Raw genomic sequence first — 20,727 nt, forward strand, 5'->3', positions numbered from 1 at the left:
GAAAGAAGGGCAGGGATGGGATAAGAGGGGGGTCAGTGGATGGGACAGGGGACAGGGGTCAGTGGATGGGACAGGGGACAGGGTCAGGGGATGGGACAGGGGACGGGGGTCAGGGGATGGGACAGGGGACAGGGTCAGTGGATGGGACAGGGGACGGGGGTCAGTGGATGGGACAGGGGACAGGGTCAGTGGATGGGACAGGGGACGGCGGTCAGTGGATGGGACAGGGGACGGGGGTCAGGGGATGGGACTATAATATGTATATTAATACACACAGCACATTAATGTACAGCCCCCTGACAGTCATTTGAGGCACTACTGAATAAAACAGCAACAGCAACATGGTCTTAAACCTAAGTTTCGCGTCTATGGCTTTTGTTTCCAGCTGGTTTCGGTTATGACTTGTGTTTCTGAGATCCAGCCTCCTCCCTCCCTCCCTCCCTCCCTCCTCCGCCGAAGGACGAAAACGAAACCTAAAGGGACATTTAAGCGCAGGGAGACTTCAGCCCCGACCAGACGAGCAGAGAGGCAGGCAGGGGGAGGAAGCGAGACCGTGCAGTAAACCGGTGAGTGACTGAGCTCTCGAGCTTCCCTGCCTGACAGACCACCTAGCTAGCTGCAGACCCCTCTGGGGTCTCATACGTATGGTATGACATCATTAGATACCAGTTCATCAGGGCAGGGCTCGGTCTGCTCTACATACCTGTCTATTTACGACCCTAATGATAGCTATGCTACGATTATTACTGGTAAGCTACTGGTCTATCGTGCCATAGTGTGGGTCGAGCCGCCTGTGTGTTTAGACCCAGCTGCTGCTGCTGCTGCTGCTGCTGCTGATAGCTAGCTGTGGCACGGCTGCCGTTCAGCTGGCTGTGAAAGGCTGTGTGTTAGACTATGACCCAGATGCTCAACCGTTTAAACAGCCTCATGTCTTACAGCAGCTTGGCATGATAACGCTGGGCAGCTGTACGGCTGTAGTGGACAGGGCAGGCTGTAGCCTATGTGCTTCCTATAGCCACATTACATCATTTGCTAGGAAATGAAACCAAACTCTGCTGGCTCCCCCTTCAGGCCGCCTGTAGCATCGCCCTGCTCATCAATTCATCATGTCTGCAGCAGGAACCCAGGCTAGAGGTGTAATGTGAGAAAGCCTGTGTTTTTGGCATATTTCTTTTTTTAGCTAAATATATATCTTATTTCATTGTAAACCAAGTAAGAAAAAAGGGGTTCGACCTTTATAGTAAGATACAAAAATCCTGAATATAAGACCAATAAGATCTTTCAGAATATGCATTATCAGGGTATCAGGGTAGGTTTAAGTCATTTTAATGCCAGAAGTTTGAGAGATGATCTTTCATGGACTTCTTATGACCACTGTAATGTTAATACTTGTCTGTTTAACTAGTCGTAAATCAAGCTGAAGTGTAGGGAATGCACATATTTCCTCATGGCTCTACTTTCGTTTCTGGCTTCTTCAGAGCAACATCGTGTTTGTTTTATCCCCTGAAGGAGATTTACACAGAAGATAAGCTGAAGGGTTGAAGCATGGACACTGGTCAAAGACGAGGTGGCTACGAACACCCAAGAAGAGGTATCTCTCTCTCTCTCTCTCAGCGGCTTTAGACTAGATCTTAGAACATTGCTGTGAGAATTTGGTTACCTCTGTCTGTCTGTCTATCTATCTATCTGTCTATCTATCTATCTATCTATCTATCTGTCTGTCTGTCTGTCTGTCTGTCTGTCTATCTGTCTATCTATCTATCTATCTATCTATCTATCTATCTATCTATCTGTCTGTCTGTCTGTCTATCTGTCTACTTTTTAGTGACACCATAGCAACCACCTAGCAACCACATATCTCAGCAACTACTAACATGTACCATCTGTCTGTCTATCTATCTATCTATCTGTCTATCTATCTATCTATCTATCTGTCCATCTCTCTGTCTATCTATCTATCTATCTGTCTGTCCATCTCTCTATCTATCTATCTATCTATCTATCTATCTAACATTTATTTATTTATCTGTTTTAGTGACTACATAGCAACCACCTAGCAACCACATATCTTAGCAACTACCTGGGATACCATAGCAACCACCTACATGTACCATAAGAACCGCAATATATCATAGAAACGTTCTATCTATTAATCTGTCTGTCTCTCTATGTACCTATCTATCTATCTATCTGTCTGTCCGTCCGTCCATCCATCTATCTATCTATTTATTTATTTATTTATGACTACATAACAACCACCTAGCAACCACATATCTTAGCAACTACCTGGGATACCATAGCAACCACCTACATGTACCATAGGAACCACAATATATCATAGAAACTTTCATATAACACCATAGTAACCACTAAGCAACCTCAAAGCAATCACCTAGGATAGTATAGCAACCAACAACCACTTTGGATATCTATCTATATTTTGTTTCTATTTTTTTAACTTGCAGGGAGAGGAGCAGGTGGAGGTGTGGCAGGAAGTGGAAGAATAAGAATAAGAGGAGGAGCAGAAGGAGGAGGAGGTGGCAGAGGAAGAGGAGGAGCAGGTGACAGAGGAAGAGGAGGTGGCAGAGGAAGAGGAGGTCCTGAAGAAGGTGTTGGCAGAGGAAGAGAAGGTGTAGGAAGAGGAGCAGGTGGAAGAGGCAGAGGAGGAGGACCAGGAGCAGGAAGGGGACCTGAAGGTGGCAGAGAAGAAGCTGTGAGAGGCAGAGGTGAAAGGAGAGGAGAAAACAGAGGAAACCCATGGCCAGATGTTCAAAGGGGAAGAGACGGCGGGGGAATGGACCAGGGAGGAAGAGGTGAAAGGGGTGGAGGAGAAGGCCAGAGAGGGAGAGGGGGGCACAGGAGAGGGAATAGTAGAGATGTTACCCCTGAGATACGCAGAATTGGGTACAAAACTCTGGAGGAGCTGCTGGAGAAAGACTCTTCCGAGGTGGCCATTACTCTCTCCTCCAGTGCAGGACTGAAGGCTCTTCTGGACGAGAGGACCATGCGCCTAGACCTTGTACAGCTGTTATGCCAGGTTCTCTGCAAGGCCTTTCAGTCCAGGTATGACCACAAAATAGTCCTCCATCTGGCTCAGGTGGTCAAGGATTCCGCCTTCTTGCAAACTGTGCTCCCACATTACGTGACTGGAATGATGACCAATTACTCAGTCTATGCCCGAAAGGAGCAGTACCCTCTTCATTTGGGCAACATCATCAGCCTCTTGTCTGACATAGTTAGCATGTTCCCCTCCAGCTCTGTCCGCTCAGTCTCAATGCTGGTGGCTCTCTTGAAACCGGTGGTCAACTTCCTTCGAGCATCTGGTATAGAAATTCAGGCCACCCTTGAAGAGGACCTGGAGAAGATCCAAGCAATGGTTGACCACCTCCAAGAGAAAGCGAGAGAGGGGACCTTGAGGTCAGACAACTACACTATCCTGATGGGGAACGAGGACACTCCACCAGGGGATGAAGACTTCAAGAACATGACCATCTACCCAACCCCTGAAGAATTCCAGCCAGACCAGAAGCCTTTTCTGCGGGCCAACATCATGTCCCAGAGTTACCCCAGCACTCACGTCTACCTGGACACGCATTTTAGGCTTCTGAGAGAGGACTTTGTGAGGCCGCTACGCGAAGGCATTCAGGAGCTTTTCCGAAGTCAGTACGATGAAACTCTCAGCAAGGTGCCAATGAGGAAGAGGCGTTTCGATGACATCAGGGTCTACTTTGACACCCAACTGATTGTACCACTCTGCACTTCGACCGGCATTGCTTACAGAGTGCAGTTTGACCCACGACCCCTTGAGGTGAGATGATCATGGAAAAATCACAGCTTTTCCAGTCACATTTGAGACCCTTCCATACATAGACCTGCATTTTTGAACACAAATATGACATAACAGGACAGTAAGAACTGAGTTGTGCAAAATGTTGGTATTGAAAAATGGAATTTAATGTTATGCATGTATATTTATTGATTTATGATTTATGTTCCCACCTCATAACTACAGTAATATTATCTCCGGATGTCTAAATCCAACCCCAGTGACATATTTTAATGGGTCGATTATAGACTATTAGCACACTTGCCAAGAGTATCACATTTGATACATATCTCATATTTTGAGACTTCTGCAACATTAGTGTGATAATTAGATCATTATATGAATAATTACATAATAAATAAATAATATATAAATAAAATGATAATATATAAATAAATAGCTAAATGCACAATGTCTAAGTTATACTATTTAATAAATCAAGCACATCATTTTAATCGGAATAATTAATTACACAAATGGTTAAATAAAATCAAATACATGTTTTCTGCCCCCTGGTGGATTATCCGGGCACTGCATACTCCAGACAAATACATACAGAATTTGAAATGGCTTAAATAAAATATAAATAAAAAATACTAAAAATATAAATAAAAAAACAAGCAATGCATGTAAGCAATGTATTCTGGATGTATTAAATAAGGTATAAAATATGGTTTATTTTGTACCATAAAATCATATAAGGGTTATTTTATTATAAACACTCACTTGCCTGGCGATTATTGGATGGTTTAGGCTTTAAAGGGTTAACATGCATCAACCAGATTCATTCTGGTTTATTTTCTAGGAAAGTTTGAGGGGATATAATAATGACTTTCTGTGCACTGATTCACAGTTTGTGCGCTGGGAGAATTCCAAACGGCTGCTCTACGGCTCCCTGGTCTGTCTGTCTTTGGACAATTTTGAAACTTTCCTCTTTGCCACGGTGTCGGACCGTGATCCCAAATTGCTAAGAAAAGGTCAAGTACAGCTAAGTTTCTCTAAAGACAGTCGAGCCGAGCTGGCCAGGATCCAGACCTCCCAGTCCTTTCTGATGGTAGAGACCACGGCATACTTTGAAGCCTACCGCTATGTCCTGGAGGGGCTTCAGGAGCAAGAGGAGGAAGATCTCCCCTTTCAGAGGTACGTACGTAGGCCTCAGAGCTAATACTGGAAATGAGTGTGTACTAATCTCAGTCACACTGTCGGAATCAGAGTTGTCACCGTGACTTTGTGCTGCATGTATGAGTGTATGAGTGAACAAACATGTATTTTTTCTGTCTGATCTTTTAGGTACATAGTGCAATGTGACCCAGATGTCCATCCTCCAGCATACCTTGAGCAGTACAGGAGAACGTATGATCTGTCCTGTGTTGCGGCGGAGGGCCATAAGGCCAGCATGAAACGCTTCAACCCCCTGGACGCTGATGCCTGGCCAACCGAGGAGCAGCTGGGCCTGGATGAGAGCCAACTTAGAGCCTTTAAGCTGGCCCTAACCAAAGAACTGGCTATCGTACAGGGACCCCCGGGCACAGGTACAGAAGTGTAAATTACGATGAAAGAAAATTTCCAACCCTGATTCTGGAGAGATACCCTACTTAAATAGGCCCTCCTGCTACAATTAAAAATGTCCCCATTGCCACATCTGCTGTAAACATGCCACTAGCCACACTAGCCACATCCTACAGATGTGCCAAAAGACTGTTTGGCTAGCTGGTTAGTTCAGAACCCAGATAGGAAACATATTTATTAGCACTCAGTGGTTACACTAGTAATCTGGATTACTTATAGCTGTCAGGGGATTCCCAGTGGTTGTATGATGTATTTGTATGACACATGCTGGGTATTGTTGCATGCTGGGTATTGAAGTGAGAAAACATTGAGGGGCAAAAACACAAAATTTATTATACTAGACACAGAGTATTATTATTATTATTATTATTATTATTATTATTATTATTGTTGTTGTTGCTATTTTATTTCATTCTGTAATTCTAATTAAAAATTTGGCAATTACTTTGAGCCTAATTTGTAAATAATGTAGATGAATGATATAGTATGAGAGTGAAAACCTTCAGTAAAGGCCAACAGATGGACCTTTGGTGTCGCTCTTAAGTGATGTTGGACAGTACAGGTGTCTGGTCGCTGTTATGGTGGAGCTAGGGACCCGGTGCTTTACTCTGAGCGTGTTGGCTGCCTGGCGATGCTGCGTTGGCAGAGCGATGTTGGTAGAGCTAGTATGAAGGGGTGGGTCATTCAGCAGTACCAAATTGGGAAAAAAGGGAAAAACTGATATAAAATAAATTGTTGGCAACTAAAAAACATGAGACATGATGTTTTATTCTGCACAGGGAAAACGTTTGTGGGGCTTAAGATTGCAAAGGCTTTGCTGGAGAACTCGGACGTTTGGTCATACGATTCCCCTATGCTGGTGGTCTGCTACACCAACCATGCTCTAGACCAGTTTCTTGAAGGTAAGATTTCCTGTAGTATTAGCAGTGTTACTCACTGACATACTGGAAGCTGTGATAGCAGTGATATATCTCTCCTGCTACTGTAGACTTTCTAACACAAGCTGATTGTGATTTCATGTCTGATTCCAAAAGCTTTGTCATGTTGGGGTTATTTCAGGTATTCACAGTTTCCTGAAGACAGGCATTGTCAGGGTGGGAGGACGGAGTAACAGTGAGGTCCTGAAACCTTTCTCTCTGCGGGTGCTGAAGAGGGCACCAAACTTCCGCCGGGAGCTGCCTTCACACCTTAGGAGGGCCTTCACTGAGGTGAGCCAAAACTAAACCCTACACCTACTATTCAATTGTTTATCTTTTTCAGTCTACATTTAGCTTTTAGCTCTTGAGTATAAGATATGCAGCACCATCAAATGGATATCCTTTCAGTAATATTAGGTTGTAATACCAACCAAGTTTGATTTTATATACAAGGAACGTTTTCTACCAGGTGAACAAACACAAAGAAAATAATGTAAAATACATTAAAAAATAAATATAAAATATTTATATAAAAATTATATTGAATATTAAAATAGCTACATTTAAAATCTAACACATATTTGTAGAATTTTATTAATAATATATCTATTATTAAAAGTAGAGAAGCTGGTGTGTTTTATTAAATATTACACTTGCCTTAAATCCTGAATCCTCATAGTTTAACTCCTAAAATTACAGTTTGTTGGATGCATGGCTTACTAGTATTGTGTCACAATTTCCCAGATCTACTCAGATATGCGAGTGGCGGAGTCTCAGATCCAGAAACAGGCGGCCCAGCTGGAGTGCAGTCTGCGCGGGGTCATTAACGAGCGCTTCTTGCAACAGTACATAAATGATGAGCACTGGGACAGCCTGAATTTCCAGCCGGTCAGTCAAATAAACCATGCTACAGTCATATGATTAAAAAAGACATGTTGTAAACTGTAAACCTGTTAGACAATTGTGCTGCACATTGTCTTCTTTGTCTTTTTCTTCTCTAAATGCTATATTAATAATAATAATAATAATAATAATAATAACAACTAAGTGTTGTTTCTGTTTTGGTATTGGTGCAAAGTCTGTAACAGAAAATTGCTGTTTAATTGCTGCTTACTTATAGAACTACAGTGTGTTTTATAAATAATCATTTGTGTGTGTGTGTATGTTTCTGTCTGGCTTAGATGACGGATGAATATGTGAATGTAGGAGAAAAGATCTCACTGATAAAGGAGTGGCTTGGTCTTGGGGATTCTGTATTTCAGCAGTTTGAGCAGAATGCTGCCGATGGAAATGCAGGTGAGACTTTAAGCTAAAACCCAAAAGCTCACTATTTCTCTCAGCAATAAGGAAATAGATATATGTTTTTGCATTAGAAGAGCTTCTCATTCTGAAGAAAGTAGTGAGATGTTATGAGCTAGTCTGAAGAACAGAGCTCGGTTCCTCCAGGTTTCTCCTGGACACCCCCCAGTCCAGCCAGCACAGCGTGGATGTGTTAAATTCCAGCAGCAGCAGCAGCAGCTGCAGCAGCATCAGCTCACCTAATTTACCATCATTAAGCCCTGATTTACCAAAACAGGTGTTGGAGGAGAACTCTGAATAATACTAGACTCCCATGAGGAGATGTTTGGAGATGTTGTAATGAATTTTAATAATATTATGAAATAAAGACTTGCTATCCAGATAGGGAGCTTTTGAATTCAGATGTTTACAGGTGCATAATGATATACAGCACTTATATATATTTGCACTACATAAAATATAATTATTAGTAGTAGTTGTAGTATTCTATACCTCTCATACGCTATATGTAAAACAATGTATAATATAATTATGAATATATTTATATATATTATTTCATCAATATAACTGGAAGGGTGAAATACAGATGTGTATGATGGCAAACTACCACTAGATGGCAAACTGTAGCTAAAAACAACTAATAGTTTTGTGTTTTTCACTTTATTGCCAATAAAGTGCTCAAATAACAGTTTGTCATTTCACTGGTTCTAAAAAAAACTACTAAAACAATTACTGTTTCATTAAGGATGTGCGTACTAAAGCAAAGCCAGTCCATAAGAGATGGTTATAACCAATCATTTCCAATGACCCTTTTCCTTTTCTTGTCTGAATTTTCTCAGATTTTAGTTTATCAGCACACTTTTTACCGTTCGTGATCTTGGAACCTCCAGTATAAAATAAAAGACAACACTTTTCACTGTTCCCCTTGCTAGATGCCGGTAAGGTCGTAGAAGCAGAGGATCTGTTGGAAGTGGATGAAGAGGCGAATCTGATCCAGGCAGAGAGGATAGTGGTGGATGCGGAGCCTTGGGGCAGAGACCACCACGAGCGCAGAAGAGAAGAGAAGGCCTTGGCGGAACTAGCTGACCAAATGCTGGCCATGAACCTGGAAAAGGCAGAGGAACAGCCTCCACAACAGCAGGGTCAGGGTCAAGTACTGGCGCAGGAAGTTAACGAGATTTGGGAGGTAGGATAATCATTCTATACTTAGAATTACACTTATAATTATAATTTTAAGTCTAAAATACTATTTGGACATACGTTTTTTTATGTTAGTTATGCATTTCAAAGTGAATTGAACATTTAAAATGGTTCAACATTATTTTACATGAAGCGTTAGAAAGAGTTTTTATTTTTCCTTGTAGAGTTAGCATTTTGGAGATGCAAGACAGCAGAAATCTGTAGACTAACACATTAGTTTAACATTTTATAGTAAAATCTAGGGCTTTCATAGTGTAGTGTAGTGGATAATAATATTGCGCAAATCCCTGGCTGGGTAAGCACACCAATAGGAGTAATTGAGCAAAACTCCTAACTGTACATTCTCTTACCAGTGTAAAATCATTCAAATATGAGTCACTCTGCATAAGAGCGCTAGCTAAATGCTGATGCGATATTACATTAATAATCAAGTAATTTACCAGTTATTTAAGGATTATTCGTCTTTTCATTTTTGTTTTAAGACCAACAGAAACAGGCTTAACTAATCAGTTTCAAAGTTAAAAAGAAAGCCTCTGAAAATACTGTAGCGTATACAGTATACAGTTAGTGTACATAAAAAACACTTCTTATTGGATGATATGGCAGCAGTGGAGTTATTAGTAGATATAGAATTATACTAGATATTTTTTAATCATGTTATCTGCAGGGATCAGCTATTTAAACTGTAAACCTTTTGGCAGCTTTAACCATTAGTCATATATTATGCTACTTTAAAAATGCAATAAATAAAACACCCCTTCTAATGGATGCTTTTAGCTATTTTAAGTAGCACCCATTGCTGACACAGATCTTCTGGTTGCTGCAGAGAAGTATTGCTAAAAGAATAGGACTCTTCGGAGCAGATTGACATGAACCTGTTGGCCCTGTGCCTAATGCCATGGGTGGGCTAGAGAGGAATAAAACCCCACAGCATTTAACTGTTCTAATGAAATGTCATCCATATTGTGTCCCATAGTCTATATATAACACTATATATAGACACTATATACAGCAGTATTTACTGCAGTAGCCTGTTGTCTGGTTAGCTTATTGAACTAATTCCAATTGAACAAAAATTGTAAGATATATAAACGCTCTTGTATTATTTAATGCACACAATGTACTTGTACTAGCAAACATAATCTTTTTACTTCATGAAGTTACATTTTTTACTTCATGTAGTTTAAACTGAATAATATATGCCTGGAGGATGTGGGACTTTGAGTCGAGAGTTTTGAACTTTCTTAATTTCTTAATTATAATGTGTGTGTGTGTGTGTGTGTGTTTGTGTAGAAGCAGCGTCACCAGAAGAGGAAGATGAAGCAGATGGTCCAGAAGGAGCTAAGAAAGAGTTCAACGATGAGTGAAGAAGAAGAGAAGCAAGTGATGAACGTGTGGCAGCTCACTCCGAAAGACAGATGGAGACTTTATCGGTAATTATACACAACCACGAACAAAAGCAGGAGTAACACCTTGCAGAAATTGTGTAAGTGGTGCAATAATGTCTGGTCCACTAGATGGCAGGGTCTAACCATAAAAACATAAAGGGGCTGCAAGTTTAAGGTTGGAGAAGTTCTTTCAAGTGAGACGTGGGCCAGTCAAGGTTAATGACTTGACTTAATTCCAACACTTCATCCTTGTTCATCCTCTTTCTCTCTCTCTCTCTCTCTCGCTCTCTCTGTGTTTCTATTTGTCTCTCTGCCTCTCTGCAGTCTGTGGGTGCTGCGGTACCGGACTGACCTTCGTACAAAAGCTCTCCGGGCTGAACAAGTCTATCAAGGAGCTGCCGAGCGCCTTGCAGAAATCCGCCGCAGAGAGGATCTGTGCATGCTCAAGAAAGCCAAAGTCATCGGCATGACCACCACAGGGGCAGCCAAATACCGACAGGCCCTGCAGGAGCTTCGGCCCAGGCTGGTGATTGTGGAGGAGGCAGCTGAAGTGCTGGAGGCCCATACCATTACGACACTCAGCCGAGACTGCCAGCACCTGATTCTGATTGGAGATCATCAACAGGTACAACCACAATGAATTGCATACACTGCAAGCTTTAGACAAACATGCACATAAATGTACATAGGATGTATTTAACCCTTGAATGGATCCCTCAGTAAACCCTGACCCCAATAAAATTGAAATCAAATATTTAATTATAATAATTTCAGTCATGTCAGTGAAATGGGCTATATGTGTATATAGTAGTAGTAGTAAAGTAGTAGTGGTCTTCCTTGGGCAGTAGAGACAGTTACTTGCAGTTAATACCCTTGATTTTGAAAGAAACAATGAATGAGCACATGTCCCAATACGTTTGTCCATATAGTGTATTCTTACTGTATTCCCTGGATCTTTGTAATTGATTTGATTTGGTCTCACCTTGCATGTTCACAGCTGAGACCAAGCGCCACAGTGTATGACCTGGCCAAGAATTTCAACCTGGAGGTCTCCATGTTCGAGAGGCTTGTAAACAGGGACTTTCCTTTTGTCAGACTAAACTACCAGGTGCGTTTGTACATTCGAACATCAACAACTTCCTCTCACAAATTAAAATACATGGTAGGATTGTTAAAAATGTCAACTAAAGCACTATATTATATTAGTGGGTTTTTAACCCTATGTTTTTATTATAGCATCGAATGAGGCCGGATATTGCTCGTCTTTTGACTCCTCATATCTACTCCGAACTGGAGAACCACCCTTCTGTGTTGGAGTATGAGGATGTTAAGGTCAGATACATTTTGTTTATTGATCATTAAAAATAATAAAAAAGCACACTTGTAATTTGGCATACTCATATATTTCAATTGACCATAAACATGCTTGACATTCCTTATTACCTGTAGGGTATTTTTACGAACCTCTTCTTCATCGACCACAAGTTCCACGAGGAGGAAATAAAGGATGGAAAAAGTCATCAGAATCTTCACGAGGCACATTTTGTGGTGGCACTGTGTCGCTACTTGTTGTGCCAAGACTACCAACCCTCTCAGATCACCATCCTTACCACCTACACTGGACAGCTCTTTTGCTTGCGAAAACTCATGCCCTCCAAGGAGTTTTCAGGGGTTAAAGTTCATGTTGTTGACAAGTACCAAGGGGAGGAGAATGATATTGTCATCTTGTCACTGGTGCGCAGCAACTTGATGGGCAGGGTTGGGTTCCTGCAGATACCAAACCGTGTTTGCGTGGCACTTTCTCGCGCCAAGAAGGGGCTCTACTGCCTTGGGGACATGGAAATGTTTAGCAAGGTGAAGCTGTGGAGCGGCATACTTCACACCCTAAGAGAGAAAGGTCAAGTAGGCCGCACCTTGATGTTGAGCTGTCAGAACCACCCAGAAAAGCGAACCCTGGTCTCCTGTGCTAACGACTTTGCGAAGGTCCCAGAAGGTGGGTGTAACAAGCCCTGTGAATACCGCCTTGAATGTGGCCATGTGTGCATCCGCATGTGCCACCCGTACGATGCCGATCATAGCAAGTACAAGTGCAATAAGGACTGCCCTAAGATACTCTGCGAACTTGGGCACAGATGTCCTGGTCGATGCTACCAGGAGTGTGGTAAATGTATGGTGCGTATGGAAAAGATTGTTCCACAGTGCCAGCACAAGCAGATGATGCCGTGCCATCAGGATCCTGAATTATTTACCTGCAGAGAGCCTTGTCAGAAGGTGCTGAGCTGTGGACACCCATGCAAGGCAAGCTGTGGAGAGTCATGCACTTCTCATTGCAAGGTACTTGTTCCCATGACGCTACAATGTGGACACACTCAAGACGAAGCATGCACCACCTCCAGGAACGTCAATGCGCAGCCACTCTGCAGGACCAGGTGTAAGACGGTCCTAAAATGCGGTCACCCTTGTGTCGGCACCTGCCACGAATGCTTCCAGGGTCGCCTCCACAAAGCATGTCGGCATCAGTGCCAGCGTATTCTTCCCTGCTCACATCAGTGCAATGTGCCCTGCACAAGGGGCTGCCCCCCATGTACACGCCCTTGTGAGAACCGCTGCGTTCACAGTGAGTGCAAGAAGAAATGTGGGCAGCCATGCGCCCCTTGTATTGAACCCTGTGAGTGGCGGTGCCCTCACCAGAGATGTAGGAAACTGTGCCATGAGCCATGTGATCGCCCACCATGTTCTGAGAAATGCGGCAAATTGTTGCCCTGTGGGCATCCCTGCATAGGGCTTTGTGGAGACCCTTGCCCAAACAAGTGTCGTGTTTGCCATCGTGACGAAGTGACGGAGATCTTCTTCGGCAATGAAGATGAGCCGGATGCTTGCTTCATCCAACTGGACTGTGGACACATCATTGAGTCCACTGCCATGGACCAATACATGGGCATGGATGAAGACCAAGAAGCAGGTCTTGATCAGCGTGCAATCCGACTGAAGGAGTGTCCCAAGTGCCGCAAACCCATACGCAGGAACGTGCGATACGGCACCCATGTCAACCGCAGCTTGGCAGAGATCGAGAAAGTGAAGGAGCGGATCAATGGCATGCAGTCTGACGTTGAGGAGAAGCAGAGGGAACTCAAGTTGCTTTTGGAGGGGATGCTCAACCTTCAGGACTACCTTCCAGAAGACGATGCAAGAATCAATGAGAAGCTTCATAAGCCTGGCCTGTCTCTCCAAGACCTCTGGCACCAGGAGAACTTGATAAACTTCCTTGAGCGTCTTGGGAAGCTGATAAAGACCAAAGAGGATTACATGACTTGTAAGAGGGGCCATTTCTTCTCATTGCGCATTGGCGAATGCCTCAAATTTCTACGTGATCCTTTCCAGAGATTCTCAGAGCAGCAGATTGAAGATCTAGAGCGTGAAATGACGAGGCTCTCCTACCTAGCTGAACTCAACGTCCGCTGTAAGAAGGCTAGTTCTGAAGTGCTGGGGATCAGAGTTAATCAAAAGGTGGGACAGGCACGGGGGATCCTGGAGGACACTCAGCCATTCACTGAGAAGATGGAGCTTAAAGTGAAGGACATTTTTAAAGCGCTTGAAGCCGAACTCCCACATAGTGGCCTGGGAATCAGTGATGATGAGAGAAAGATGATTGTCAGAGCCATGAATCTGAGTTTGGGCCATTGGTATAAGTGCCCTAATGGCCATGTATATGCAATTGGAGACTGTGGAGGTGCTATGGTAAGTCGCAAGTGTCCCAACTGTAATGCTACAATCGGTGGCGCCAATCATACCCTCACTGCTGGCAATGCTGTTGCAACAGAGATGGATGGGGCACAACATGCTGCCTGGTCAGAAGCTGCCAATTTGCAAAATTTTGACCCTAGGGACCTTTGAATGCATTTACTGTTACCAAAGTAAAATAATTACTGTATGAAATATGACGCTTTAATATCAATAATGCTTTTAAATGCTTAATACTTTGGATTTTAATATATCTCAAGCAAGTTCTTCCTACACAGATGAGGTGAAAGTGTTTTTTCCTTTATTTGGGACTCTTAGCGAGTAGTGCAGTTCTTCAATAATCATCTTGCAAATCACTTTACAGAACTGCAATACGGAGTATATCTGGCAATCTTTGCACTGGAAATGTTCTAACCTTGAAATAAAGGCTGCTTTTTACTACAGACTTAACGTGTGCGTCTGTTTTATACCAGCAGGGGGCAAGAGTGTATTGATGAACCTTAAAGTCGAGGACCAGGAACAGGCAAATAGAACTGCAATGGAAAAGTTGCTTGCATGTGTAGCGGCTGATTTGGGTACGAGTGCCTATGCAGTCCATACTCTTTCTCCTGTCATTCAAACCGTAGCCTCCCTTTATCCTCTAGACTATTTCCCAAGATCTGCAGGAGCTCTTTGAGCCTGGTAGATGTACTCTCTCAAAGTAGCAAGGCAAGGTCAGCAAGTTTATCTAAAACTCAGAGAAAACATCGCACAGCTACCTGGCTAATAATAAAACATTACCTGTACTCGCAGCCTAAATTGCTGGCAGCCAGGCATCGGCCTAGGCGATAGATGTTCCTGAACAAGCTGCGGGCTTGCAGCTATAGCTTCTGTTTAAGCTGTTTCGCAGCAGCTTGCATCAGTTTGTTATATGATGAATGTATCCTTGTCACGACGCAAACTCAAATGCAAACTCGCTTCCCTCTCTTCAGGGCGAAAACAAAGACCGCAAGGACAAGCAGATAAGAACAGTTGTGTCAGAATCCAACAAGCAAATGCAAAAAAACAAGTGAATTAATGGATACTTGTCGGTATTTATTTTACATGCTTTTCGGTGCAGGTCAGACAGGGGGGAAAAAAGTGACTGCAGGGGAAAATAAAAAATACAGTATGCTTAGAGGCACTCTACGCCAGCTTTCGTGCTTTTTTTGGAAGAGTCTGTCGCTTAGCAGGGAATGGTTTTGTGAAAGGCTTTATTCTGATGTGCTGCTCTGATATGTCTCCTATTTTTCATTTTAATCCAAGAAAAGTAGATTATGAAAGGACTGAGGCGTGACACATGATTTGGGGTGGAGGGAGAGTGGCTGATTCTGCTAATAATGAATCACTGTCATTGTGGTTAATGGGGGGAGAGGATCGCCTAAGTGCCACACAGATTGGAGTGGAGAGAGGTGAATCTTTACACACGCTATCCCACACTGTCAGTGCTGACACAGTGTTAATGCAATTAGGTTAAAGCACCTCGCCATGAAATAATAGGACAGACTGGAGAGGACGGTCTGTGTCTTAGCTTTGTGTGTGTGTGTGTGTTTTTTCTTTTCTATTGAATGAGCCGTCTTTAGCTCTACTCAGATTGGGCTATTTTATCAGGGGGACGCCTGTAATTAAATTTTTACACACCTCCTCAATAATAAAGCTCTTGCATCTGGACGGTAATAAAATTTAAGTGGGGTCTAGTGGGTTGTAATTTCCATGAACCTGGGTATTTGTGTCACACGTGGTCATATGATCACAGAAACCCAAAGGTTGAGGATATTATGAATATAAAGTAATGCTTTATACCCACAGCTGCCATTGTAATCACCTCTTTAATCAGTCTGCCGGATCTGCCGGACTTTGCTTTCTTTCTTTCCTCTGCTGGAGCTTTCCCAGTGTAGGCCGATCTCAGACCAAGTAAACGGTTGAGGGACTCTTCCAAAGCAACCAATCCATCATTTCCCAATTCAGGGAGGGTGTAATATGGATATGCTGAGAGACTAAATATGGTAAGTAGCAGTTGCCAAATTTGTATTTTCACAGCAAGGCAACGTCTGCTCAAAAAATCACAGGGATTTACATCCGAATGGGGTTACAGTTAACAGAGTGCCGCTGAGCTTGGTAAAAAACAGTAGGTAATTTAGCCTGTAATTTTCTCGGGGGAGGAGAGAGAAAAACACCAACAGCAGCTGATCTGGACAGAAATAAAAACACACAGTAGTTCCTATAGAAGAGGAAAGTACCCCAAATACATACATTTACATTTGCTTTTGTTAGGAATTTTTGTTTCAATAAGGAATTATACCAAAACCTGTTAGCCCAATAAATAAATAAATAAAAATAAATGTAATAACTGGTGCCCTGTCCAGTAGATATTCCTACCCTGTGACCAATTATATAACCTTTACTGGCATGCTTCCGGTTCTCCCTCTATCTTGCATCTGCATCTTGCCCTGCTAGGATGAATAATAATAATAATAATAACAATAATAAGAATAAGAATAATAAGGATAATAATATGTAATAACTGGTGCCCCGTTCAGTGGATATTCTTGCGTTGTGGGTCTCTGTCTTCGTCAAGTTTAATAGCTACAACTTCCCCTCATCATCTCCGGAGTCCTAATGATCTTCACCTGTGTCTGGTTTAAACCTGTGCATATAAACCCGGTTTGTTCCAAGCTCACCCTGAAATGACGCACTGCCAGTCTCTCTTCTATCATATTGGTTTGGACTACTGCTTCTGTTTATGCCTCTGGTCTTGCAACTTGCCCTGATAACTATCACAAGCCCCTTGCTAATAATAATAATAATAATAATGGATTTATTTTAAGGTACTGGTGTATTGGTCTATACACCAATACACCAATAGTCTGTAAGTAAATATCATATCTTTACAGAAGAAAATGTAAAAAAATTGCAGTAAAAAGATTTTATTTAAAGTAATTCTAGAACATTCTATTGATCCATATATTTATGGATGGATTATGCTTGCAATGGAAGTCAATGTAAAAAGAATATTTCTATCATGGCCAGTTCTATTGCTCTATTGTTTGGACAATGTAAAGAACAATTGCCAAGTTCAAAATATGTCAAAAAGTGAAAACCAAAGAAGATACAAGGTTTTAGTCCAACAGTGGTGATATACACATCGTGTACTTCATATGCATTAAATATTTGGTATATATTATAGCATTACTTTAGCTGCCATTTACAAAGTGTGATTATTTCATTACAATTAGTCCAATAAATGCTCCGAAATTGACCTGCCATTAAATCCCCTAACACGAACTCGCATTTAAAGTTAAGAATCTTGTCTTTCTATTGTCACCATTTCTGAGGTACAGCGTTTTCCTACCACAGTAACTGGAGGGTATGTGGATAACAAAGGTCCACTGCAGGGACGTCCATGGAAAATTAAGAGTGTTTGAAAACTTGATGAGCTGCCCCACTGAAATTTATAACGTTAACAACAGATGAATGCCACTGCACTGCGCTCAGTGGGAGCATCGGTAGCCTACAGGTATATATGTGGATGTGGAGAATGGCATCTAGAGCAGTGGCCTCAGCTGCATTTATCAGGTCTGCCAGGCTGTTGGACAGAGCTGATTAAAATTTCATCGAGCCTAGTGGTGACTGGTCCTGTGCTTTCATGAAATAATGTGCACGCGGATGTATAAATATAGATCTGCTACAGTTCTGACTCTCTGAGAAAATCCCTTAGACAAAGAATTTTGGAACATGAACATGATAAATCCTGAACCATTGTGTGTGTGTGTGTGTGTGTGCATGTTTCTCGCTCTTTTGTATTGTATTGACCATTTTCATTTTCAGCGAAATGCCTGGCAAAAGCTGCTGTAATTAATGATGGATTATACGTTCTTTGAAGTGTGACGGTTTCATGTTCAAAAGGAAGGTTGTGTCATCGTGTAACAAGGTGTAATCCAAAGAAATATCTGAGGTCGTCCCGTCATAAAAAGGTTTTACTGCGAGTCCGAGACTTTTAATCCTCATAATGAGAACTACAAAAGGAATAAAGAAAGGCTTTACCGAATAATCATGCTTGTCATTCAAACCTGTAATAACCTGTAGTCATCTTTTTGGATTCTATTTGATATCAGACGCAGGAAACAGAAGAGATCTTTGGCTGCATCATGACTTCGGTCCAATTACAGCCTAACTGCTACTGTACAGTCAGGTCCAGGAGTACCCCTCTAATTTAAGATCAACAAACAAACAATCGTTATGCTCAAATCATCTTTAGTGAAACTGTCAGCTGCTTTTTCCTTAAAACCCTTGGGATGAAAAGCACATTTTTTTGCTTGTCTATATATCTATATATATACAATTTAAATATATATATATCTATGTGTATATATATATACAATTAAAAACATATCTATATCTATGTATATATACATATATATATATACATACATATAGATATTTTTATACTTTACCAGCTCTTACAAATTTCTGTGGTCAACACTGAGAAAAATGTATGAGCCTGCTGGCCAGCATGTTGCTGGCCTGTCTGACTTAGTTGGAGAAAAATGGATGGGTACATAAGAAACAGGATGAGGCCACTGGCATGTGAGGAGATATCTGCCCTGACTCAGCTTCCCCACCAGTCCATGGAAAGAACAATGGATCTAACAGCTGTAGCACAGCAGCATCTTCAGCTCAACATGCCAGAGACAAAGCCTGGGCTCATTTCTTTCAGACCTGTCTGTGTGTGACTGCCTAGCCTATATGGCCCAGCCACTCTGGAATCCAAGAAATCATCTGAGGTAAAGTCAAGTGCATCATCCAGGATTTAATGACCAAGGAACACACAGTGGTGTTCTCTGCTTCTGCTGCTTCCCATGTCACCACCTCAACTACATCCTTTCCTTAAAGCTTCTGACACAACCTCAGAACCTCTCCCACATGATAACAGATGAATGCACAAGGCTCGAGGCTGCTTCTTGGTTAGAAGTTGTCATGCTTCTAGAATGTTATTTGACACTTTTGTTTAGGGCCCACTTTAGTGGAGGTAGCTCAACGATACTCTGTTTTCTCCACCAGAAGCATTCCTTCACTTGTGTAAAAAGGGCTTAGTGACAAAGTACATGGCAGGGCCTTAGACAGGATGTGTCCCATTTTACACCTCCCATGTCATTACTGGCCACTTGTCAGGTCACAGCTCACAGTACCACCTAATGCCCCATAGTTTGCCCAGAAAAACATGGATACAACATGAAAATAATTGCACTAGACACCATACATATATGAACACCTACTTAGTCACTGTTTCTTGCAAAACTAAGTGTATTAATAAAGAGTTTATTCAGGTTTTGTTGGAGAAACTGTCCCTACTGTCCAGGAAAGAAGGCTTTCTACAAGATTTTGGAGTACTGCTGTGAGGATTTGATTGCATTTAGCAACAAGTGTTAGTAAGGTAATAAAGTTGAATGATCACCACCTCACTTCATCCCTAACTCCCCCAACTCATCCCAAAATTGGAGAGGGGCTCTGTACTTGGCATTAGGCAGCATGGTGCCAATAGGTCCATGCTTATCTGCTCCAGAGAGTCCTATTATATTGGAAATACTTCAGTATTCTGCATTAGCAATATGTGCATCTTAAAGTATGAGCTGAATGCAAAAGGGGTGTCCGCAAACATTTGGACATACAGCGTAGGATGGCACTGACTCATTATTACTATTATTGTTACTACTGCTAAGCATATATCAGTTCACCTGTGCATAACAACGGACTTGTGTGCTGTTAAGGTGACTTTATACCATGTACTAGACATTTATAAGTGACTGTGACTAGAGGAGGTTTCTCCCAAGGTTTCTTCCTCCAGCAACTCCACAACTCCAACAATTCTGGCAAAATACTGGATTAATAACTTTTAGGGCCCCTGTCAGTCACAGGCCCTTCAAATCATCCTAACTCCATCCATACAGAGCTGTTGAATTACGCAATGCTTCTAGGAGTACAGCTCTCATAAAGATCACTTCATCTTCAGCCGACCTTGTCCTACTCACCTGAGCCTGGCACAGAGGTGGGCTGTGAAGCTCTCGCAGTGATAAGTAAGTATGTGCACCTGAGTTGTGGGTACTGTGCAGAGTAACCAGTGGGTGCAGGTTACAATTTGCCTCCAGCCTGCTTTCCTTTCTAGACATGTGGAACTGAAATAGTCCCCAGGCCCTGAGCAGGTGCTGCTGGACAAAAGACCCTCTCTCTTTCAGCCGGGTGTGGTAAGAGTAAGAGTGGCCTGCAGCAGCTGTCTCAGAGGGTCCCAAGATAAAAGGAGATAATGTTTTTAAAAAGGAAATCCAGCATCCAGCTGCAGGAGGAAGGGCCAGATGGACCAGGCCTCCTGTGTTTAGATAGCAGCCTGGTGGGAACAAGTGTAAACTAAAAGAGCTGAAAGAGCCAGTGATGATGAGAGATTTGGAAAGAGGTACTAGCTGCTCGGCATTCATCTTTGCAGGTGCCACAGAATGCATTTATTTATTAAATATTTAAATTGTTCTGATGTATGAATAGTAAGTGTGTGACTTTGGTTGTGGTGATAAATGCCCAGAATGAAACTGATACGGTGGGCTTGTAAAGAAAAGATGATGAACTCTTTGATTGGCTGGGTTATGTCACTGTGATGGCTCATAGGACCTGCATATAATAGCATAGCTTTGTTTTTAGCACCCTAACAAAACAATTATTAAGATAATTATATATTTTTAAATAATCTTACAGAACACCACTGCTGTCCTCTCTGAGTCGT

General features: G+C 42.2%; 1 protein-coding gene across 1 annotated transcript; it reads left to right on the forward strand.

Annotated features, from left to right (window-relative positions):
* Positions 1–466: 466 nt before the first annotated feature.
* Positions 467–14,383, forward strand: znfx1 (zinc finger, NFX1-type containing 1). Its single transcript, XM_072684808.1, has 15 exons — positions 467–566; positions 1,510–1,591; positions 2,466–3,808; positions 4,680–4,966; positions 5,117–5,358; positions 6,175–6,297; positions 6,455–6,603; positions 7,057–7,200; positions 7,494–7,608; positions 8,544–8,797; positions 10,105–10,244; positions 10,524–10,824; positions 11,197–11,307; positions 11,436–11,531; positions 11,649–14,383. Exons 2-15 carry the CDS (start codon positions 1,546–1,548, stop codon positions 14,091–14,093), a joined length of 5,796 nt encoding a protein of 1,931 aa, XP_072540909.1. The 5' UTR covers positions 467–566; positions 1,510–1,545; the 3' UTR covers positions 14,094–14,383.
* The last annotated feature ends 6,344 nt before the right edge of the window (positions 14,384–20,727 follow it).

Source organism: Salminus brasiliensis, chromosome 7 (genome assembly GCF_030463535.1).
Source record: "Salminus brasiliensis chromosome 7, fSalBra1.hap2, whole genome shotgun sequence".
In the NCBI taxonomy this organism is placed as follows: Eukaryota; Metazoa; Chordata; class Actinopteri; order Characiformes; family Bryconidae; genus Salminus; species Salminus brasiliensis.

What these genes read in the sequence shown, in the direction of transcription:
- znfx1 (XM_072684808.1), top strand. Translation starts at nt 1,546, where the DNA reads ATGGACACTGGTCAAAGACGAGGTGGCTACGAACACCCAAGAAGAG. An exon ending in ACAGGGACCCCCGGGCACAG is followed by an intron (nt 5,359 to 6,174) that starts GTACAGAAGTGT and finishes TATTCTGCACAG; the next exon opens with GGAAAACGTTTGTGGGGCTT. An exon ending in TGATTGGAGATCATCAACAG is followed by an intron (nt 10,825 to 11,196) that starts GTACAACCACAA and finishes GCATGTTCACAG; the next exon opens with CTGAGACCAAGCGCCACAGT.